Source organism: Pristis pectinata, chromosome 22 (assembly GCF_009764475.1).
Source record: "Pristis pectinata isolate sPriPec2 chromosome 22, sPriPec2.1.pri, whole genome shotgun sequence".
Classification (NCBI taxonomy): Eukaryota; Metazoa; Chordata; class Chondrichthyes; order Rhinopristiformes; family Pristidae; genus Pristis; species Pristis pectinata.
Genome location: NC_067426.1, coordinates 2,173,251 through 2,198,343, shown reverse-complemented (window position 1 = coordinate 2,198,343; position 25,093 = coordinate 2,173,251). Strand labels below are relative to the sequence as shown.

The 25,093-nt window shown below is 42.8% G+C and overlaps 1 protein-coding gene across 1 annotated transcript in view; it reads left to right on the top strand.

The window, feature by feature from the left end:
- The window catches only part of myom3 (myomesin 3), a 90,779-nt gene that overhangs the window by 34,685 nt on the left and 31,001 nt on the right, over window positions 1-25,093 (top strand). The window contains exons 14-22 of the mRNA XM_052036708.1: window positions 2,173-2,294; window positions 4,393-4,580; window positions 14,744-14,870; window positions 15,620-15,798; window positions 17,807-17,921; window positions 18,060-18,216; window positions 20,152-20,258; window positions 20,339-20,383; window positions 24,227-24,363. Coding sequence (XP_051892668.1) covers window positions 2,173-2,294; window positions 4,393-4,580; window positions 14,744-14,870; window positions 15,620-15,798; window positions 17,807-17,921; window positions 18,060-18,216; window positions 20,152-20,258; window positions 20,339-20,383; window positions 24,227-24,363 — 1,177 coding nt within the window. The remainder of the gene's footprint in view (window positions 1-2,172; window positions 2,295-4,392; window positions 4,581-14,743; window positions 14,871-15,619; window positions 15,799-17,806; window positions 17,922-18,059; window positions 18,217-20,151; window positions 20,259-20,338; window positions 20,384-24,226; window positions 24,364-25,093) is intronic.

Genomic DNA, 25,093 nt, shown 5'->3' with positions numbered 1-25,093 from the left:
TTATCCCTATTACCTTTCTTGAACAACAGAACAACATTTGCCATCCTCCAATCCTCTGGTACCATTCCTGTGGCCAGGGAGGATGCAAGGATCATTGTCAACACCCCAGCAATCTCTTCCCTCACTTCCCGTACTGGGGTATATCCCGTCCAGCCCTGGGGACTTATCTATTCTCATGTTTTTCAGAAGCTCCAACACTACCTCTTTCTTAACCTCAACACGCTCCAGCACATCAGCCTGTTCTACACTGACCTCACATTCGTCAAAGTCTCTCTCCCTGGTGAACACTGAAGCAAGGTATTCATTAAGGACTTCCCCTACCTCCTCTGCCTCCAGGCATATGTTTCCCCCTTTATCCCTGATCAGTCCTACCCTCACTCTGGACATCCTCCTGTTCCTCACGTATGTATAGAATACCTTGGGGTTTACCTTAATCCTGCTCACCAAGGCTTTGTCATGTCCCCTTCTAGCTCTCCTAAGTCGATTCTTAAGCTCCTTCCTGGCTACCTTATATACTACTTTTGCTTCCTAAAGCTTAAGTATGCTTCATTCTTCCCCTTGACGAAATGTTCCGCCTCTGTTGTCAACCATGGTTCCTTCACCCTACCATCCTTTCCCTGTCTCAGTGGGATAAACCTGTCCAGAACCCCATGCAAGTGTTCCCTAAACAACTTCCACATTTCTGCTGTGCATTTCCCTGAGAACATCAGTTCCCAATTTACGCTCCCAAGTTCCTGCCCTCCCCCAATTAAATGGCTCCTTATCATCTGCTCCTATCCCTGTCCATGGCTATGCCAAAGGTCAGGGAGTTGTGGTCACTATCCCCAAAATGCTCTCCCACCAAGAGGTATGTCACTTGAACAGGTTCATTGACTAGTACTAGATCCAGTATAGCCTCTCCTCTAGTCCTTCCTAGACACACCTAACAAATTCTGCCCCATCTAACCCTTTTGCGCAAAGGAGGTGCCAATCAATATTAGGGAAGTTGAAGTCACCCATGACAACCCTGTTATTTTTGCACCTTTCCAAAATCTGCCTCCCGACCTGCTCCTCAGTTTCTCTGCTGCTATTGGGGGGGAGGGGTCTGTAGAATACTCCCATTAGAGTGATTGCTCCCTTCTTGTTTCTGACTTCCACCCACACTGACTCAGTGGACGATCACTCCACGATGTCCTCCCTTTCTGCAGCTGTGATACTATCCCTGATTAGCAATGCCACTTCCCCCCCCTCCCCTTTTACCTCCCTCCCTATCCCTTTTGAAACATCAAGCAGACAATCCTGCCCTTGCTACAGCCAAGTCCCTGTAATGGCCACAACATCATAATTCCATGTACTGCTCTATGAAAGTATAAGAGTAAAAGGGATGAGAGGATTCTGTCATCATGAATGGATAAAAAAGTTGGATCTGTATTCTTTGGAGTTTAGAAGAATGCTGGGCGATCTTGTAGAAACATACACCATTTTACAAGGATGTTGCCAAGACATGAGAGACTGGGTTATGGGGAGAGGTTGGACAGGCTAGGACATTTTTCCTTGGAGCGTGGGAGACTGAGAGGTGATCTTATAGATGTGTATAAAATCATGAGGGGCATAGATAAGGTGAATGCACTCAGTCTTTTTCCCAGGATTGGGGAATCAAGAACTAGAGGGCATAGGCTTAAGGTGAGAGGGGAGAGATTTAATAGGAACTTGAGGGGCAACTTTTTTACACAGAGGGTGGTATGTATAAGGAACAAGCTGCCAGAGGAAGTGGTTGAAGCAGGTACAATAACAGCATCAAAAAGACACTTGGACAGGTACATGGATAGGAAAGGCTTAGAGGGATGTGGGCCAAATGCTGGCAAATGGGACTAGTTTGGATGGGGCATCTTGGTTGGCATGGACCAGTTGGGCTAAAGGGCCTGTTTCCGTGCTATATGACTCTCTGACTCTTATGACTACAAGATCTTAAGGGTGCATGACAAGGTTGATTTTGAGATGTTTCCACGAGTGCTTTAGGCTTGGAGGGGACTCAGGGAATGATAGGAAGAGGCGAGACCATGCACAGATTTGAAAATAATGATGTGAGCTTTAAAATTTATCTATTACTTAATGTGGGACACATTCTTATCTGTCTGATACCACACGAAACTAGAAAGAATTATGACAAATGTGTCTTTTTCTCTCTGGCAGTTTTAAAGTACATGGTCTCACCCCTGGGAAGGAATATGTTTTCCGTGTGAAATCTGTTAACCCAGCGGGACTCAGTGACTATTCTGTTGAATCAACACCAATCATTGTCAACAATTCCATCTGTGAGTATACAGTAAAACTTTGTTGTCAATTTTGGTGATTGTTGCCTTGAGTTTGAGTTTACCGATATGGAACAATGTTTACCTACAGAAGAACCCACATTTTTTTGAATTTTCCACTGTGGAATTTTATCCGTGAATTTTATTGCACTTGGGAATGTTGTTTTCACCTAAACACTGGAAGCCGTCAGTGGTTTAAGAACCTTGGAATCCTGTTATAAAAGCCAAATGTTTAGTAGCAAACACAGATGGGATGTTACAGTACAAGTCAGAGGATGAAAACTGAAGGACTGGATCAATGCAGGAGAAAGACAAGTAACCAAGCACTAAAAGTTAAGGAAGATTGCCACCTACTGGTTTAAAAAATTGTGACTTAAAACTCAGTTCGTCCTTTCCATTAGCTACTCCAGGCAGTGGATGATTTGATTATGGAAACCAGGGAAACATATCTCTCCTTTAGCCTTCCCCTTGGGTGATTGAGAATGAAATTCTTTCCTGGCCAGGATTCACCTGTTACTGGAGCAGAGCAGGTATTGACATGGTCAGAACTGGGATGGGCCAACATCAGACTAACTTGGTTTGGGTTAGATGTAGAAACTAACAAATACTAGTAATCGCTGCTAGTAATTTTAATACACTGTCCATTCTGACAAGCCCCACTGGTGGGATGAACCTTTGGCTTACTGGTAGCATTACTTTCTCTGAGATCAAAGGAGATGAGTGGACATCAGAACTTTACTTGTGAACTCTGCGTTGATATCCAAAAGGGGACCTTTATCTGAGGTGGACAACAATGAAGCTCTGCTCCTGTATATGATGGACCAGACTGTGATGACGCTGGCTGCTTACGCAGTGTTCAGATTGTAAATTCTTCCACTACAGGAAAGAAGGGCCAACCTCCACAGCTGAGATCCACTGCCTTCGAATCTCTCCATTTGCCTTGATGAGGAAGCTCCAGCACTCAAGAAGCTCAGCACTAACCAGGATAATGTAGGCTGCTGATCAGCATCTGTGGAGGCAAAGGGATAGTCAACGTTTCGATGCGGTTAAAATCAGAATGCAGGGTCACGACCTGAAACATCCTCTGCCTCCACAGATGCTGCTCGACCCATTGAGTTCCTCCAGCAGGTTGTTTTTGCTCCAGATTCCAGCACCTGCAGTCCTTGGTGTCTGTAAAGTAGATGTTTAGTTAGCACCCATCCACCCTGAGCACTGAGGCTGCACTGTGTGTCACCTACAATTCCACAGCAGTTCCCCATCAGGGCTGTTCTGGGATTGCCTCCCACAGCCATAACCTTAATTCCTCAACAGGAGGCAAATGGAAGCAGTGAGGTAACACTCCGCCCTGACCTGGAAACACAGCCATTCCTTCTTTGTTGTTAAATCTCTGGAACTCCCTCCCCACCAGCACTGTGGGAGGACATTCACCCTCACCTTCTCAAAGATGATTGGAGATGGACAAAAAAGCTGATGTGAATAAATGTAGCTCCAAAACAAATCTCCATTGATCCAAGATTTCTATTCAATGGGTAAAAATGAGTAGCTTTTTCTCATTCTCTTGTAATACAGCTTTGTCACTGGCCACGGGCTCAGTGAGGGTTGTCCAACACCACCTACTTCACGAGGGCTCAGATATACAGGCATAACTGCTTACAGTATGCTTACAGGCATACAGGCATAACAGGCAACCCTTCTCTCTGCTTTCAATGAATACAGGGTCAAAAAAGTTAATTTCAGGCAGAGACTGCAGATGCTGGAACCTGGAGCAACACACAATCTGCTGGAGGAACTCAGCGGGTCGAGCAGCGTCTGTGGGGGGAACGGAATTGTCCATATTTTGGGTCCTGATGCAGGGTTTTGACCCAAAATGCCGACAATTCCTTCCTGCATACAGATGCTGCTCGACCCACTGAGATCCTCCAGCAGATTGTTTGTTGCTCCTAATTTCAGGAGGTATTGAAGAATGTAAAATGTTACCAAGAGGGTGAAGAGACTTTGGCCATCCATGGAGGTTGTAAGGACAGGATCACTGCGAGGTCAAACTTTAAGTTCTGGGAAAACAGTCTGGATGAATTTGTTTTTTTAATATTTTCCTTCCCAGTTCTTCCATCTGCTCCTTATGGCCTGACACAGCTGAGCTCTGGAAAGACTGAAATGGTTATTTCCTGGAAGAAACCCAAGTTCCCGATTGAAGCCGATGTTTTGGGATATTTCCTGGATTGCTGTAATGCAGCGGTTGCTGAGTGGCATGAAGTTAATATCAAACCCATAAAGACCAGGGTCTACAAGGTAAGACTGAGGGTTTACACGTAATTTGCAGTCTTTGCAGACTAAGTTCGTTATGGAAAAGTTATTAAGTTGATATTTCAGACAGGTTTCTCTACTCATCCCTGAATGACAACTTTAATAAAATAGGTGGATATGAAGGAGATTTATGAACATTAGTTACATGTTAACAGAAATCTACCTGTAAAATTCCATGTTAAGTTCCAATTCAACTCAATTCGCATTTCATTAAAGAATAGAAATCCTTTCTTAGACATGATTACATGCTTGTGTTGGATGTGATACACCAATAGTCCATGCCATGTGACTGCGGAATGTGGATTTACACAAAGTGCTTTGAAAGCTAGGTCATCAGAAACTGCACAAGGTTAAGGTCTGCTTGCTATTCCAAACTCAGGGACAGAAGGTGAGCTAACAGAACGGGAGTGGGAAATGCAGGGGGAATCGTTCATTCTTGTTAACAGGAGCACGAGAAATACTTTGTGGAACAATGCAGGTATTCAAGAACTAACTCAGGAAATGGGCCCTTCAAACCTTTGCATAGATGATTCCACACAGAAGAGAAGATAAGGATGAAGAGTAGGAATAATCACTCTGGACCTTCAAACCTGCTCCACCATTCATCAAGTTCATGGCTGATCTTCTACTACACCGGGATTTTCCAGCACCATCCACATATCCCTTGATTTCCTTAATATCCTGAAATGTAGCTCTGTTTTGAATGAATTCAGTGAGTGAGCGTCCACAGCCATAGAGTCGTAGGAAGATACAGCGCAGAACCAGGCCACACTCACCATCAACCACCCTTTTATATTAATCCTACATTAATCCCATTTTTTATTCTCCCCACATTCCCGTCAGCTCCACCCAGATTCTACCATCGCCTGCACATTAGGGACAATTTACAGCAGCAAATTAACTTACCAACCCATAGGATTTAGGATGTGGGACGAAACCGGAGCATCCAGGGGAAACGCACGCCCTCACAGGGAGAACATGCAAACTCCACTGTCACAGACCAGCAACAAAAGAAACACACTGAGCATAATTCAGTGTTAAAAACTATTTTATTAATCACTACTTATGATAATACGTAAAATAAAAATAAAAATGTTAGTATGTTAGAATTCAAAAATGTTAAACCTCGAACGTTAACCCAAAAACTAAACTCTTCGTGTGTGTGTGGCAAAGTCCAAAACTCCCAGTTCCGGAATGGTTCTTAAAGTTCAGTTCCGCAAGCCATAAGGTGAAACATGAGCAAGGGCTTCCTCAACAACCACCGTTGTCTGAAGATAAGACGTAGATGTAGAGAAACAGAGAGAGTAAATACGAAATCCAAATGTTCCACGATGGAACCCAAACGACACTTCAGTGTTTACTCAGTAGTGACTTCCTCACCCCGAAAAGCATCCGAACCGTGGTCGTCCACACACAAATACCTGTTTCCTTCTACAGGTCAGCAACAAAGTGAACTCCACCGGATTACTTCCAACTTCCATACATGGATTTCTATGGCAAACACAGTTATTGTTTCTCATCCATCGATAGAGAAAACTAGCAGGCTGGTGTCTCTCTCCCTTCTCTCTCTCTCTCCTTCTTCTTCTGACTTCTTCAACAACGTCATTACGTCCTTTATCTTCTATTGACGTAAGCATGCCCCACACACACATACACACACACTCTCTATCTTAAAGGGACTTTCACTGAGTCCGTAACACCTCCCACCTAAAAAAAAATTTTCCCAAGAAAATTTTAACCGCGCATACAGTTAGTAATGTTAATAATTATCATGCTACACAACTACAGACTATCAGATTAGTACAGATACATGTTTCCCATTTAACATCGGGAAAGACAATCAGCAATCACATTATCTTTGCCTTTAATGTGAGTTATCATGAGATCAAACTCTTGCAAAATTAAACTCCAGTTTAACAGCCTTCTGTTCTTGTTTTTGACTCGGCTCAGAAACACCAATGGGTTATGATCTGTATATACAGTCAATGGTTTCTGAGCGGTGCTAACATATACACTGAAATGTTGCAAGGCTAAAACAAGCGACAGTAATTCTTTCTCTATGGTGGAATAATTCTTTTGATGCCCATTAAATTTCTTTGAAAAGTAAGCTACAGGATGGTCAATATCATCAAGGTCACCCTTCTGCAACAACACAGCTCCTGCAGCTTCATCACTGGCATCTACTGCTAATGAAAATGGCTTTTCAAAGTCAGGTGTTTTGAGCACAGGATGGTAGCATAAAATGGCTTTCAGCTTCTCAAATGCTTCTTGACAAGAATCTGTCCAAACAAACTTTACTCCCTTCTTCAGAAGATTAGTTAGGGGAAGAGCAATATCAGCAAAATTTTTACAAAACTTTCGGTAATATCCAACCATTCCCAAAAATCTTCTAACAGTCCTCGTACCTGTGGGAATAGGGAACTCAGATATTGCTTGAACTTTTGCCTGAACAGTAGAATGAAATCTCTCCAGAGCTCCTTGAGATTCTGGGTGATATGCAGATGATACAATTTGCTTTGTTCCCAGCTCATAGACTATTTGTTGAAAAAAATTTGACATAAAATTACTACCTTGATCAGATTGGATTTCTTTTGGCAAACCAAACAAGGTAAAAAATTTTAAAAGAGCCTTTGACACCGTCTTGGCCTTAATATTTCTAAGGGGTATTGCCTCTGGAAATCTAGAAGTGGCACACATAATGGTTAACAAATACTGATTTCCAGTCTTAGACTTTGGTAATGGGCCAACACAGTCCACAATCACCTTCGAAAAGGGCTCACCAAAAGCAGGAATTGGTTTCAATGGAGCCACAGGGGGTTTTTGATTTGGTTTACCTACCATCTGACATGTGTGGCAGGTTCGACAAAACATCACCACATCTTTTCTCAAACCAGGCCAATAGAATTGTTTCAAGATCTTCCCTACAGTTTTATTCACACCAAAATGACCACCCAACGGCATACTGTGGGCCAGGTTTAAAATTTCATCCCTATAAACTTTTGGAACAACAACTTGATGACTAACTTCCCATTCCTCAGTAACAGGAACATGAGGAGGTCTCCATTTCCTCATTAACACTCCATTTTTGACATAATATCCAATTGGCACTTTTTCAATCTCCTCACATGAGAGTGCTTTTTCCTTCAATTCTGTCAACTCAGGGTCCTTTGTCTGTTCCACCATAAAATCCTTCCTCGACAAAGACCAATCTTTAAATTCAGGCTCACTATAAGGATGTTGATCCTCCAGTGAAGACAGAAAAGTCTCAGATAAGGCATCATAATTTTCTTCCTGTTTAGGACTGTCACAAGGAACCACATCAGACTGCATCGGACTGTTTGTCTTGGCTAATTCTTTAGCTCTAGCTCGAGTCACCGCACATGATGGGTAAACATCTGGATCATTCTCATACTCATCAATCCTTGGTTTGGTCGTTAACCATACCACAGGAACAATTTCTCCATCTGCAAGGTCATTTCCCAATAACAAAGAAACTCCTTCCACTGGTAACCTAGGTCTTATCCCTATCTCGACTGGTCCTTCTACGAACTTTGACTTTAAAATCACCCTGTGTAAAGGGACAGATATGGTGTCATCTGTAACGCCTCGTATTAGATTTACCTCACCAGTGTCACTTTCTTCACGCAAATTTAAAACACTGTCCAGCAAGAGAGATTGACTAGCCCCAGTATCTCTAAGAATTTTCACTGGCACCTGGGGTGACTCATCATTCAGTGAAACAAAACCCTCTGATACATAAGAATGGAATTCCCTTCTCACCTCCTCCAACTTTTCCGCTTTTCCCTCTTGCAAGGACTGATCTTTAACAGCATCTCCTAAACCTTTTTGATTTTTAATTGCCTGAAAGCCAGCATTGGGCACAGCTTCCTTCCTTTTCTTCAAAAGGGCACAATTAGATATCACATGGCCAGGTTTCTTACAGTGATAACAAGTACGCTCAACAGGTTTCTCCAACCCTGGCTTCTTTTCATCCTTTCCTTTTTGATTACCTCCCAATTTAATCTCCAGTTTACCTAGATTGTCCTTGTAACTCTTTTGAAAGGTTTTAGGTTGTCCCCATTTGGATTTATGGGCTAAAGCATAATCATCTGCCAACCTAGCAGTTTCTTGTAAAGTTTCCACTGCCTTTTCATTTAAATATGTTGTTAATTCAGCTGGAACACATCTTTTAAAGTCCTCCACCAGTATCAATTCTTTCAATTTATCAAAATCCCCATCTACATTTTTAGCCATGTACCATCGTTCAAAACGTATTCTCTTTCCGTTGGCAAATTCCATATAAGTCTGATCTGCAGATTTCCTCAAGTCTCTAAATTTTTGTCTTTAAGCTTCAGGTACCAATTCATAGGCCTTCAATATAGCTTGTTTTACCTTGGTATAATCAGCTGCATCCTCAGCAGACAAAGCAGAATAAGCTTTTTGAGCTTTACCTTTAATCACACTCTGTACCATAAGAGCCCATCCTTTCCTTGGCCAGTTTGAACTCACAGCAACCTTTTCAAAATGTTGGAAATACTGATCAACCAGATCTTCCTCAAACAGAGGGACTAATTGAACCTCCCTGCTGGCTGAAAAACCATCATCAGAATCAAATTCCAAACTCTTTCGCTTCATTTGTAACTCATGCTGTCTCTGTTTCTCCTTCTCCTCACTATCCAGCTCCATCCTCTTCAATTCCATCTGCTTCACTGCTAGATCAGCCTCTATCTTCATCTGAGTTATCTTTTGTTCAGTCTCTAATTTCTTTTGTTCGGCCTCTAATCTCTTTTCCTCTCGTTCAGCCTCTATCTTTAACTGGGTTTGCTCTCGTTCAGCCTCTATCTTTAACTGGGTTTGCTCTCGTTCAGCCTCTATCTTTGCCAGCTGCACCTGTGCCTCAGAAATTGCTATTTCACTGCCAGGAAACTGTTTTAACACTTCCTTCTCAAACACCTTCTTTTCCACATAATGGCCAGCTATCAGTCTCTGAATATCTGCCTTTCTCATAGACTGCTTTACTTCTGTAAGGTTTAACCTTGTAGCAATCTTTATCAGATCATCCTTTTTCGCCACCTCCAATCCCTTTTGGGTTGGTCACTCCAAAAATGCCTTAATATCCATTGCTGCTGGTTTCCACACACACAAGCCAATTAAAAAGAATTTATCAGACCTCCCTAAAATATCTTTGGATTGGATCCCGGACGAATCTCGTTTACCTTGGGAACTATCCCGGATGAGCCCCCAATTTTGTCACGAACCAGCAACAAAAGAAACACACTGAGCATAATTCAGTGTTAAAAACTATTTTATTAATCACTACTTATGATAATACGTAAAATAAAAATAAAAATGTTAGTATGTTAGAATCCAAAAATGTTAAACCTCGAACGTTAACCCAAAAACTAAACTCTTCGTGTGTGTGTGTGACAAAGTCCAAAACTCCCAGTTCCGGAATGGTTCTTAAAGTTCAGTTCCGCAAGCCATAAGGTGAAACATGAGCAAGGGCTTCTTCAACAACCACCGTTGTCTGAAGATAAGACGTAGATGTAGAGAACATAGAGAGAGTAAATACGAAATCCAAATGTTCCACGATGGAACCCAAACGACACTTCAGTGTTTACTCAGTAGTGACTTCCTCACCCCGAAAAGCATCCGAACCGTGGTCGTCCACACACAAATACCTGCTTCCTTCTACAGGTCAGCAACAAAGTGAACTCCACCGGATTACTTCCAACTTCCATACATGGATTTCTATGGCAAACACAGTTATTGTTTCTCATCCATCGATAGAGAAAACAAGCAGGCTGGTGTCTCTCTCCCTTCTCTCTCTCTCTCCTTCTTCTTCTGACTTCTTCAACAACGTCATTACGTCCTTTATCTTCTATTGACGTAAGCACGCCCCACACACACATACACACACACTCTCTATCTTAAAGGGACTTTCACTGAGTCCGTAACACCACACAGACAGTGCCGGAGGTCAGGATTGAACTTGGCTCTCTGGCACTGTGAGGCAGCAGCACTACCTGCTTTGGGGTAGAGAATTGCGAAATTTCACTACCCTCTAAGTGAAGAAATTCCCCCTCATCTCAGTCCTAGAGAGACTTCCCCTGATTTGGAGACTGTGGCTCCTGGCCCCAAACATCAGTAGCAAACATCCTCCCTGCTTCCAGTCTGTAGAGCCTGCAGGAGTTCTGAAAATGTTGATGAGATCTCTTCCCTTTCTATAAACTCTAGAGGAAGCAGTCCCAGTCTAGTCACTCTCCCCAGAAGGCAATCCTGCCATCCCAGAACCCAGTCTGGTGAATCTCTGCTGCACTCTGTCTATGACAAGTACATCCATCTGGAGGTAAGGAGACCAAAACTGTGGACCACACTCCAGGTGTGACTTCATCAAAGCCATGTAAAACATTTTTACACCTGCAGCAATGAACAATCTGCTGGTGGAACTCAGTAGATCGAGCAGCATCTGTAGGGGCAGAGGAAATGTTAACATTTCAGGTCAAAACCCCAAATAGGTCTTGTCCCAAAACGTAGACATTTCCTTTCCCCACAGATGCTGCTCGACTGCTGCGTCCCTCCAGCAGATTGTGTGTTGCTCCAGATTCCAGCGTCTGCAGTCTCTTGCGTCCATTTTTACTGCTGTGTTCCTCTTTTAATTGCTCGCTGGACCTGTTCGTTCGTTTTCAGTGACTTGTGTACAAGGTTAAGCAGGTCCATTTGAACAGTAACATTTACCAGTCTACCACCACTTAAAAAATAGGCTGCTTTTCTAACTTGTGCGCCAAAGTAGATGATCTCACATTTCCCCACATTATATTCCATCGACCATCTTCTTATTTAGGTTGTCTCTAGACCTTGAAACCTCTTACATCCTCCTTCTATGCACAATCCTACTTGGTTTTATATCTTTAGTAATGACATTTGGTCTTCTTAGCCAAGTTGTTTGAAGTTTGAAGGATGTAATTAACCTGGAAAGAGTGCAAAAGAGATTTACAAGGATGTCGCCAGGACTCAAGGGACTGAGTTATGGGGAGAGGTTGGACAGGCTGGGACTTTATTCCTTGGAGCGTAGGAGACTGAGGGGTGATCTCATAGAGGTGTATAAAATCATGAGGGGCAGAGATATGGTGAGCAGTCTTTTTTCCAGAGTTGGGGAATGGAAAACTAGAGGACATAGTTAGAGGTGAGAGGTTTAATAAGAACCTATGGGACAACTTTTTTACGCAGTGGGTGGTAGATGTATAGAACCAGCTGCCAGAGGGAGTGGGTGAGGCAGGTACATTAGATACATTTAAGAAGTATGTGGACAGGTATATGGATGACAAGTGTTTAGAAGGATACGGGCCAAGTGTTGGGAAAGGGGATTAGCTTGAAAATACATCTTGGTTGGCATGGACGCGTGTGGGCTAAAGGGCCTTTGACCGTGCTGTACAGCTCTACGACTCTTTATGAAGTTTTGTTTGATTTTCAAGAGAAAGACCCATTTATTCCCATCCATGGCTTTCTGTCACATTGTCAACGTCTGTGTATTATCCTGTTGCTCTAGCCTTCTGAACATCCAAATACACTCACATCCTCAAGAACCTCCCAGAGACGTCAAACATGATGTTCTTTTCACATATCTGACTCTGTTCAATCCTATGATTCTTTTCTAAGTTTTCCATAATTTCATCCTTCATTACAGATTCCAGCACTTTTCCCACCACTTGTTAGGTTAACACGCCAATAGTTCCCTGTTCTTTCTCCCAGAGGGGTCGTGTTTGCTCCCTTCCAGTCCGCAGGAACCCATCCAGAAGCCTTAGAATATTGAAGATAAGAACCAGTTCATCCGTTGTCTCCATCGCCTCCTCTTCCCAAACTCAGGAGGAAAAGCATCAGCACCAACTACACCAGTAGTGTTTTTACCATCACTAGTTCCTCCATTCTGGTTACACCCTCAGTTCTCTGCTATTTCCAGTAGTTTCTTCTTCCATGAAGAAAACATTATGCATTTGTTTAACTTTTCTGCCATCTTTTTTATCCCCATTACAAACTCTCCCATCCCTGTCTGTAAAAGACCAGAATGCCCTCTCTGGTCTTTTCCTTTGTATATACCTATAAAAAATGCTACAGTCTGTTCACTCTTACCTCCTAACTTCCCACTCTTTATCAGTCCTCCTTTGCTGAAGTCTAAAGTGCTCCCAATCCCCAGATCGTGCCATTTCTGTCAATGTTATAAGCCTCTTCCTTTGACTTATTACTATGTTTAATTTTGCCTGTCAGCCACAGAGGGACCACTTTATCTGTTGGGCTTTTGCCTTAAAGGAGTTTATCTTTTTGTAAATCATGTATTGTTTCTTTAAACGCCAGCCATTGCCTGTTCAAAATCGTACCTTGTGAAACAGTCTTCCACCCAGCCACAGACAACTGGCCGCTCATTCCTTCATTACTCCTTTGTTTTGATTTGGTAAATTGGTAAATTGGTTTATTATTGTCACAAGTACTGAGGTGCAGTGAAAAACTTTGTTTTGCATGCCATCCATACAGATCATTTCACCACATCAGTGCATTGAGGTAGTACAAAGAAAAACAATAACAGAATGCAGAATAAAGTGTTACAGCTACAGAGAAAGTGCAGTGCAGGCAGACAATAAGGTGCAAGGTCATAACAAGGTAGATTGTGAGGTCAAGAATCCATCTTATTGTACAAGGGAACCATTCAATCGTCTTATAACAGCAGGATAGAAGCTGCCCTTGAGCCTGGTGGTACGTGCTTGCAGGCTTTTGTATCTTCTGCCCAATGGGAGGGGGGGAGAAGAGAGAATATCTGGGGTGGGTGGGGTCTTTGATTATGTTGGCTGTTTTACCAAGGCAGAGAGAAGTGTAGACAGAGTCCATGGAGGGGAGGCTGGTTTCTGTAATGCGCTGAGCTGTGTCCACAACTCTCTGTAGTTTCTTGCCGTCTCGGGCAGAGCAGTTGCCATCCAGATAGAATGCTTTCTACAATACATCGATAAAAGTTGGTGAGGGTCAAAGGGGACATGCAAGTATCTTTAGCCTCCTGAGGAAGTAGAGGCGCTAGTGTTTTAAGAGCTGGTTTAGGATTGAACAACATCACTTCCAAACTCGGTGCAAAACTCTGTCACATTGTTTCAACAGATTGAAAAGAAAAGGAAGATCTGAAGGAGCCCAAAACCACAGGATTTCAGATTCCTGTAATCTGTCAGTAAAACAGAACATACGTTTTTTTCAGATCTGGGTATCATTTTCAAAGTATTGCCTGTTCCTAGTTGCCTTCAAATTGAGTAGCCCTTTCAGAGTCAATCACCTTGGGTCTGGAGTCACAACTAGGCCAGGCCATGAGGGCAACAGATTTCCTCTCCTGAAGGACCTTTTGTTTATTCATTCAAGGAATGTGGGCTTCGCAAGCTGAGCCAGTGTTTAATTTAATGTCTTTGAGAAGGTGGTGGTGAGCTGCCTTCTTGAACCACTACAATCCTTGAAGTGTGGTTACACCCACAGTGCTGTCAGGGAGGGAGTTCCAGGATCTTGACCCAGTGATGGTGAAGGAACGGCGATATAGTTCCAAGTCAGGATGGTGTGTGGCTTGGAGGACAACTTCCAAGTGATGGTGTTCCCATATGCTTGTTCTTCTAGCTGGTAGAGGTGGTGGGTTTGGAAGGAGTCTAAGGAGTCACCCTGTAGATGGTACAAACTGCTGCTACGGTGTGCTGGTGGTGGAGTGAGTGAAGGGCTGTGGATGGGTGACTATCAAGTGTGATGTCAAACTTCTTGAGTGTTGTTGAAGCTGCACTCACCCAGACAAGTGGAGAATCTTCCATCACACTCCTGACTTGAGCCCAGACCGAGAAGGGAGTTTACTACAATCCAGTGGTTTTGTAGTCATATCGGTTAGAGATTTTTTTTGGATTAACAGAACTTAAATTCCATAACTGCCATTGTGGGACTTGAACTCAGGTCTCTGGGATTTTAGTCCAGGCTGTTGGATTCCTCATCCAATATCTGATCATTGCTCCACCATGGTGCCCATATTTCTGTTATTTTCTGTCCTCAGTGCAGCGGATTGTGGGTCATGCTCACAACCACAACCACATTCCCTCCTGAATGGGGGCAAAGCTCACATTTGATGTTTCTTTCCTCTGTAGATCGAGAACTTAACAGAAGGTTGTTACTATGAGTTCCGTGCCTTTGCCATGAACTGGGCTGGTGTTGGACGACCATCGGCAGTCAGCGATCAATTTAAATGTGAGCAGTGGACCATGCCACAGCCTGGTAAGTCTCCTGCCTCTCTTTCCTAGACTCAATTTCAACCTCTCATTGGCTAACACAACCCCCTTTCCACTGCCCGTGGAAGAAGTGTTCCAGTTTGGGGGATTATTTTAATTGCCAAATCCTCTCACTACTTCATCCTCTTTATGAAAAGAAGTTTGTGTTTCTTTTCTTATGAAAAGGATAAGAAACTTGTTCTATTTGTGATTAAGCCTGTGCTCAAATTTCACTCATAATGTGTGGATTTATTTCGAACTCTACTGAATATGACACTATCACTGACCTCTAGCTTAGAAGAACCAAATGAGCTGAGGTGCTCGTTCTTGGGATGTAACAAGTATCTGTGCTAATTCTGGACTCTCCTTTATCCTCAAATTTAATCACTCTGACACTGGCGGCCTTGCCTCTGGCTACCAAAGCTCTAAGTTCCGGAAGTCCCTCCCGAAATCTTTCTTCCTCTCCTTCCTAATTTAAGACATCACTTAAAGTCTACCCCTGGGGCCAGTCCTTTGCCATCAACCTTCAGCCCACCAGCTCCATATCTTGATGCCAATTTTTGTTATAAACATTCTTGTGAAGTAGTTTAGGATGCTTGGTATGTTAAAACTGTTGTGTGATTGGAAGTTGGTGTTGTTAATAAGCAGACCTTCTGATGACTTGGTTTATAACTTATCCACTTCTGCCCTGCTGATTTACTTTAGATGTTAACTTGCTCTAAAGGCTGACAGTGAATTTTTCATTACCTCCGGCAGGGCCACCGTTCGACGTGGCGTTCACTGAGGTTCGCAGCACCTCTCTCTTACTTCAGTGGCAGCCTCCACTCTACATGGGGAAGGACTGCGTCACGGGCTATCTCCTTGAGATGTGTGAGACAGATGGAGGAGAGTGGACAGCCCTAAGTGAAAAGCCAACACCTAGCACACACATGCGGGTTTGCAAATGTTCTTCAAATTCAACTAAAAATGCCAAGCAATGAATTTTTAGTCTGAGCATGGTATGATTTTGAAGTTTACTAGTGAACTCTACTAGAGTTCCTTGGATCGTTAGGATATAAATTCACTCCCCCAGAACCCACCACAATGGAGAGAGAGGAGGCTAAGATCAGGTGTTTTCTCATGGGGGAGGAGAGTAATTCAAACACCACAACTCCCCAGTGAGGACAGTGGAACCCAGTCAGCTCTCTCGACCAGGTGCTCACCCCCTACACTGCACTGACAGTTGAACAGTGACTTCCTTCTGTGGCTCTCAGCTGCATTTCTGGCTTATGATTTTACTTTCTGTTCCCTTTTGTAATAACCACACACCTTAGCCCCTTCCTCACTTCAAGGGCAGCTGTTGTCAATAAGCCCCGGTTCACAATAATTTTGCAAGGTCTCCTCCAGTTACTCTTGTGCAGCTGGGCAGAGGTGGCAGAGGTGGCAAATCCAGAGGTGGTTCCACAAGGATCAGTGCTGGGACCTCTGTTGTTTGTTACCTCACTAAATGATCTGGATGAAAATGTAGGTGGTCTGATTAGTTTGCAGATGACACAAAAATTGGTGGAATTGTGGATAGTGAGGAAGGTTGTCAAAGGATTCAGCAGGATACAGATCAGGTGAAAATGTCGACAGAGAAATGGCAGATGGAGTTTCATCTGAGCAAGTGTGAGGTGTTGCACTTTGGGAGGTCAAATGTAAGAGGAAGGTGTACAGTAAAGGACAGGATCCTCAGGAGTACTGATGTACAGAGGGATCTTGGGGTACAAGTCCATAGCTCCCTGAAAGTGGCAACACAAAAAGATAGGCTGGTGAAGAAGGCGTATGGCATACTTCCTTCTTTGGTCATGGCGTTGAGTATAAAAGTCAAGAAATCATGCTGCAGCTGTAGAAAACTTTAGTTTGGCCGCATTTGGAGTACTGTGTGCAGTTCTGGTCACCCCACAATAGGAAGGATGTGGAGACTTTGGAGAGGGTGCAGGAGAGGTTCATCAGGATGTTGCCTAGATTGGAGTGTATTAGCTATAAGGAGGAGGTTGGCCAAATCTGGAGTGTTCGAGGCTGACGAGTGATCTGAAAGAAGTTTATAAAATTGTGAGAGGCATAGATAGAGTAGACAGTCAGTGTCTTCTACCCAGGGTGGAAATGTTAAATACTAGAGGGCAGAGGTTTAAGGTGAGAGGGGGAGAGTTTAAAGGAGATGTGTGAGAGTGGTGGGTGTCTGGAACGGGCTACCAGGGGAGGTGGTGGAGGCAGATACAATAACAACAGTTAAAAGGCATTTAGACAGGCAATGGAGGGATACAGACAATATACAGATAGATGGGATGAGTTTATATTGGCATCATGGTTGGCGCAGACAGATTGGGCCAAAGGGTTATGTTTTAAGTTCTAATGCAAAGGCATTTTACCCTTCACTGAATTTGGTGAAATGTATATGTATGTAATTGTGAAGTCTTTAATATATATTTAAAAGAGCAGGGTGCCTGGATTTCTCCAGCTCGGCAGTCTGAAAAGTAACTTTTTGCTTATTGTTTCTAGAACTTTTCCCATTTCTGTTTCCTGTTACTTAGCGTATTTTTACTTGTGCTGTCACAGCCTCTCGTATTCTAGGGGCTTCAGTCATGGTGACAAACTGATTATGGAGAACTTTATCAAATGCCTTTTGGAAACCCAGATATTATCACATTTACTTTTTTGTTGGTTACATGGAACATCATGGTGAGCAAATTAGGCACAAATTAGACAATAAATTCTGGACTGGCCGGTGACACTGATGGCTCAAAAAGTGAATAAAAAGAAAATTCTGCAGTTTAGTTCCTTGGAGAATATCACCGGGTGAAGTAAGGGTTTCAGTGGTGCTGACACTGTTAATAATTACCAGGTGAAGAGGCAGGAGAAGATGCAAAAGGTCCCCATGTGAGAAGAGGTTAAAATGAAATGTTTTTGTTTAATCCCATTAAGGTTTCTGACCTGAAAGAAGGGAAAACCTACATTTTCCGTGTGTCTGCACTGAACTCTGCGGGAGCTGGTGCACCTTCATTGCCATCTGACCCTGTCTGTGCAGAAACCAGACCAGGTTTGCTGATTTCTCTCACTACCTGACTTCCAGCAATGTTTACCCGGATTTCAAAATTCCACTGGATTATTTGTTGCTGCCGCCAAGCCAAGAAGCGATGCCAAATGCAGCCTGAGAGACATCTGCTGTTTTCCACAGGTACCACAGAGCTGGAGACCGGTGTGGATGAAGATGGGAATGTGTTTCTGGTTTTCCAGAGCCCTGAAGTTGCTGATGCATCAAAGTTCATTTGGTCCAAAGATTACCAGGAAATTGACACTCCTGAGAGAGTCCGGATCGAAACGACAGAAGACAGGTAAGGATCTTGGGAATTCTACAACTGTCAGCATTAAATAATGAGGTGGAACAAGATAAATAATGGTGATTAAACTGATCATGTTGTTTTCATTCACATATGGACTGGGTCTTTGTGTGAAATACCTCTACTAGTTATGACCAGAATTAATCCTGAACATCAGGCTGAAAAACAAAGAAAAACAAAGTATTGATTGGCACCATGGTCAGCATAGGCATGGTGGGCTGAAGGGCCTGTTCCTGTGCTGGATTGTCCAATGTTCATTGTTCTACTGCGGAGGTCAGCAGTGTTGAACTTGCAACCAGTCTGTTTTCATCTTCCATTTGCAATGAATACCTCCAGCTTCCTTCTGTCTACATCTCAGTGTTGATCTAACCATGTGATCCTTGTTGGCTTTAAATATTTTTAGCACAAGAAATGAAAAAAAAAGAGAAATTTAAAGAGGCTCCTAGTTGCTGAGTGGACAGAAATTTTTTGAAATTATTTTCCAACACAGTCAGGATTGCAAGACAAAGATCCTTAAATCCAAGAGCTTCCATCCCCAACTGTAATGAAAGTGTCCAATGTTAAAGCACTCACCCTTCAGCTAAAGGGAAATGGCTGCAGTAAGGCACTCACAAAGGGAAGAGAAGCCCAGGTGAAGGTGGTTTAAATTTCCATTTCAGAAGCAGTTAACCCTCTTACCATAAGAAAGCAAAAACTGTAAGTGTTTAAAATCTGAAATAAAAACAGGGCCAGTAACATGCTGTGGAAAGAAAGGCAAAGTCAATGTCAGGACAGTGATCTTCATAAGAAAGATTGTCAATCTTAAGTGCTAAGTCTATTCCTTTCCACAACTCCTGCCTGTCCTGCTGAGGATTTCCAGCATCTTCTGTCTTTAATGCTCTGACAAGTGAAGTTCCCGCAAATGTGAGAAATGTAACTTGCCTGAACGTAGTTGCTGCAGTTATTTGAGGTCATGTTCTGGTTAATAAGCCCTGCATTCTGTTAATGTAATTGGCCATTGATTGAATTGTCTGTGGAATTATAATTGAGGCACCAAATTGCAAATGTTGCTTAATAATAAACAACTCATTACAAGGTGTAGTCAGTTTTGGGGATTTCAGTGAGTGTATTAACAGTGAGAGCTTTGAGATTGGAAGTGATGTAGTTCAAAACACATGGTTGGACAACAATATATTAATGTCCTGTACTTTAAACCAAAAAGATATTTTTTGAGTTTTTTTCATGTTATTGGCTTTCTAAGCGCAAAAAATGGATTTGTTTTAATTATTAATTCTGCAAATTATAAGCATGTTCTTTTAAAAGACATATTTTAACTGGAAAATGTCAATACAGAAAATCTTTATTTTGCTTCTAATCACAGTGACAAACAGTGAACCGTATAAACGTATCAACCAATCTCCTTGTAGATTTTATCTCCAAAGCCCAAGACTGTTTAATTAGTGTCCTCAAAATCAAATCTTTGCTTTGGTCCAGCTAGTTGCACACAGACACATTTAAAAACTTGTTCTGCACCTCTTGGACAGTGTACCCACCAGGAGATGCGATACGAAGACACGAGGCTGCAGACGCTGAAATGTGGAGCAGCAAACAATCTTCTGGAGGAACTCAGTGGGTCGAGCAGGGTTTCAACCTGAAACATCAACAATTCCTTTTCCCCCACAGATGCTGCTCGACCCGCTGAGTTCCTCCAGCAGACTGACGATGCTTATGGATGCAATAATTCTGGTGCAGCTGTGCAAATTTCAAGAGCTGCTTACACTGACCATGGAATCACTCTCTCTCTCTCTCTCTCTCTCTCTCTCTCTCTCTCTCTCTCTCTCTCCTTCTCTCTCTCTCTCTCTCGCTCTCTCTCTCTCTCTCTCTCTCTCTCTCTCTCTCTCTCTCTCGCTGTCTCTCTCTATCTCTCTCTATCTCTCTCTCACTCTCCAGATCTAAACTCATCCTGCTCGACCCGGCAGAACAGGACTTGGGAACATACTCTGTGGTGGTAACTGGTACTGATGGGGTTTCCTCCAGTTATACTTTAACTGCTGAAGGTAAATGTATCTCCAATCCTGTCAAAAAACAAATTGAACCTTTTTGAATGGAGTCTAAAGACTAAACGTTTTTTTTTCAGAGCTGCAAAAGCTGAAGGAACTAAGCCACCAAAAAAGATACCCATGTGAGTCTTCATTGTTAAGATGTTTCCATTCTAATGCAATGTGGTGATCTGCTCCTTGTTAGGCAGTTTCTCAGATGGAAGAAGACTTGTTTCCATTTCATTTCTGTGGGTCCCGAGGTGATGAGGCCAGTTTGGGAACTGCAGACTCTTCCACAGCTGGGCCAAGTTGACCAGGCAGTGGGTAGTTTGTGCGTCGCTGTGCTCTTCCCGCCAATACTCACGACTGTGTGCATCCTATGCACGGCCTCAATGTTCTCTCGCCACCTTCCCAAACATTCCTTCTCCAATTTAAGCAGTCATGGGCCAGGAACACGCGGGACTAGGCGGGGATGATGCAGATTCTTCAAGGATGCTTTGAGCACTTCCTTGATAATTTTCCTCTGAAATTCCCATGACAGAATTGAGAACCTACCGTCTGTTTCAGGAGTAAGGTGTCATAGAAGTGAACGATGTGGCATGTCCGGTGGAATGGACAGAGAGCAATTAGGGCCTCAGTGCTGATGCGTCGGCCTGGGAGAGGATGCGGAGGTTATTTTGGTTATCCTTGCAATAAATTTAGTGGAGACAGTATTGATGGTACCTTTCCAGTCTGTTAAGATGCCTGCCATTTGTAGTTCAGGACTTAGAACCATTCAGGAGGGCAGGGATCATAGAATCACAGTCACAGAGAGATGCAGCACAGAAACAGGCCCTTCGTTCCACCGAGTTCTTGCTGACCATCAACCACCCATCGTACATGAATCCTACATTAACCCCATATTTTATTCTCCCCACATTCTCCTCAGCTACCCCCAGATTCTATCATCTGCCACACTCTAGGGACAATTTACAGAGGCCAATTAATAAATCAACCCACATATCTTTGAGACGTGGGAGGAAACGGAAGCACCCAGAGGAAACCCAACAGGTGATAGGGAGAACTTGCAAACTCTATGCAGACAGCACCTGAGGTCAGGATTGAACCTGGGTCTCTGGTGCGATGAGGCAGTGGCTCAACCAGCTACGTCACTGTGCCAAGAGTTTTGTTCAAGATCTGAGGTCTTGATCATCAAACGCCTTTTATCTGTGGTGGCTCATTGAAGGCAGTGGTGAATTTTTGATGAATTGTCTGCCTTTGCCAAGAGGTGGCTCCTGAGATGGGGAGGTGGTCTGCATTTTCCAGGATCTCTCCTTGAATCTTTGTTTTTGGAGGGCAGTTTTGTTCAGTGGGGCAGGTTAGAAGGGAACTGACTGTAGGACCTACGGGTGGAAGTCCAGCAGGAAACCTGTAATTGAAGGAACAGAGAGTGCAGAGAAAGAACACAGGAGAGTCAGCACCTCACTGACTACACGGCGTGAACACACTCTGCCTCGCTGTCAAGGTCATCCATGGCCCCAGACCAATGAGAGCCTGAGGTGGAGGAAGACAGAGTAGTCAGCACCTAATGGGAGGAACATTTCAAAGACCTTTTCAACCACAACTCAGTGGGAGGAAGGTCATGTTTGTAAATACGTTGGATTTGTACTCAGGATTGTCTCGTTTTAAGGTCACAAGGAATAATTTCTGTACATGCACGGGACTTGAGGAAAGTAGACATCATTTTCTATTCATGAAAATTTGCTGCTGTGTAATTGTTTGTAAGTTTCCAGCTCCAGGTCAGAGAAAAAGCATCAGTTCTGAACTTTCTTCCTCTTCTATAACTCATTTGATTTTTTGAGGTGTGACATTTGAAATGTGAAGGTCTTAATATTTATACATAATTAATATCTCTTCAAAGTGAACTGCAAAAAGTTAACAAAAGTGGTCTCAGTTGCTAACCCACATAGTTTATGGAGAATTGCAATGTTACACAGGGGCATTCTGGCTAATGTTCAGAAGAGGAATCAGCAAAATTCAGTAGGTGTATTGAGATGAGCACCCTTGATCCAATCCCATAGTTGCCTTCTCAGTCCAGCCTAACTGACAAGAAGTCAAAAAGGTCACATCCCAAAAAACAAGGCCTCGGGAACAGAGGTTCTAAACCTTGGTTGCAAAGAGTGACACTCAGGGTGTGAGGTACCTGCAGGAATGAAAACCAAATCTAAAATTGTTGGCCTATTGGCACCTCTTGGAATGTCCTGAGGGGCAACTCCTAAAGTGTTGAAAAGGAACGCGAAGGATCTATAAAGTACAGCATTAGACCAATTGAAATACTAAATCCCAGGGATCCCAAACCTGACTTGCCTATTGAGTTTTACCTCAATGTAAACAGATCATTTGTAACCCAAACACAGTGGAACATTGCCAGCACTGGCCATGTGCCACCCTTGTGGTTGTTTTACAGACAGGGTAACCTCCAAGAGCAGAGGGCTCAGTTCAGTCAGATGACTCTATTTTGTCCTTTAACAATGAAACAAATGAAACATTTCTAAATATCATGGCCTGCAATTTTGGCCAAGAAGCAATGGTGGTTCACTCACCAAACTTCTAAGCTTCTACTTGCTGGGAATTTCCTTACTGGCTTATTGAAACAGTGTTCTGCAGTGCCAGCACCTGAAATGCACCATTTGCATTTGTAGACAAAGGATAGAGCCCTGATGCAGGATTGATTCTCTTGAGGCAGTGACGTATAGTGTCTCTCACGCTCAGGTAAGAAAGGTCCACATCTGCAAGCAACAAGCCAGTAAAACACTCTTTACCTGAATTAAGACCCCAGACTGCATTTCCATGGTTGGACATACTGTACCTGATTGGATGACAGTAGCAGAGAGCAGAGTATTTCCAAACTTGGACAGACAGTATTTAATTGGATGATAGTCATGTGATGTACATACTCTGTAGAGTATGTGAGTAGCCTGTGCAATCTCTCCCCAGAGATGGAGAGCTCGACATGTACGCAGTATTGTGCTCAGTCTATGTAAATAAACCACCACTTCCTTGATATTTCTAATTGAGTCTTCATGTATGTTTTAAAACACCACAGACCCCGGTGAAGGCCACAATCAGAGCATGTGACGTTTATTACACAGCTGCATCCTACCCATTACACCTGCCTTCTAAAAACTGGCCAAATTTAAATGATTACAGTTTTATGCAATAGAGTGTAATATGAGATTAGAGAACAGTAGTATAATTCCTAACCCGGGAGTTTTTGTAAAAGCCATTAAGATACATTTAATAGGTTACCTTGGTCTATTACTATTAAATTTTAGTCAGCCTTGAATGTGTGTGAATAGTAAATCTCCATATGGAGATGTATGGATTAGCTATTTACTCTATCCTCTGCCATCTGTGTGATACTCTTACAAACCAAAATACACCTACTGAATTTTACTGATTCTTATTCTCAACATTAGCCAGAATGCCCCAGTGTAACATTGCAATTCTCCATAAATAATGTGGGTTAGTAACTGAGACCACTTTTGTTACCCTTTTGCCATTCACTTTGAGGAGATATTAACTATGCATAAATATTAAGACCTTCACACTTCAAATACCACACTTCAAAAAATCAAATGTGTTATAGAAGAGGAAGAAAGTTCAGAACTGATGCTTTTTCTCTGACCTGGAGCTGGAAATTTACAAGTAACTTCACAGCAGCAAACTTTCAGAAATAGCTAACAATGTCTGCTTTCCCTCAAGTCCCTGCGTGTACAGAAATTATTCCTTGTGATCTTAAAATGACACACTGCTGAATACAAACCCAACATATCTGCAAACATGTGTTGTGAGTTACATTACAAGAGATCAGCTGATGGAAATAGTGGTAATGTACTTGATCTGGTGTTGAATGGTGACTCTGAAGGGTTCTTGCCATCTTAGAATAGCCATTTGCTTGATTACACACAGAGCACTGTTGTCATAACACACTGTGTTATTTTCAGTAATTAAAGTGAAGTCTGACTGGGCCGTTGAACCTCTTGAGAAGGGAACCGTTCGGCTTTGGCTGCAGGTTGAGAGTTTGTCTCCAGCCGCACAGTTACGATTCATCTTCAATGAGAAGGAAGTTTCAAGCACTCCGGTAACCTTTATTGTTTAAACTTTTTTCTTAATTCCTTCAGAGACTATGGGAGTCCGTCGAGGGCTGGCATTTATTTCACATCCTGGATTGTCCTTTACCCTTTTCAGAGAGTGATTAGGAGTCAGCCACATTGCTGGACTGGAATCACACACAGTCACATTCGAAACCAGACACCATTATTGATACAGACTTTGTTTCCCAGACTAATTACTCCACTGAATTGAAGCTCCCCAGATTTGAACTCATGTCCCTTGATCACCATCCCACCACTTCTGGAAATACCTTGCTGTGATATTTTGTTTGAAACTTTCCAAAGCTTTTATTTCTTTGTTTCTCGAAGCACATTGTTGTTTACTTAAACATTTCACAAAGAAGTTCTTAAATACATCCTGAAATCTTTTAAACTACCATCTTTGATTTCATCGGATGATGGAATGAGTTAACATCGTTGAACCATCTGGTTAGGAATTTATGATGATACAGAAGACAGTAATTTAGTGAATTATTTCTAAGAGAGCTGATACAAGATTATCTGCCTAGTCCCACCTCTTAGTCTGTAACCTGTAGATTACGGCTCATTCCAGTTCCTTATAAACGTGGAGAGAGTTTCTATCCAGTGAGCTCTAGACCTCATCATTCCCTCATTCAGAAACTTTGCTTCTATAAATTACCTTAAATCTGTATGGCCGAGTTACCAACCCCTCCGGCTTAGGGAAATAATCCTTCGTAT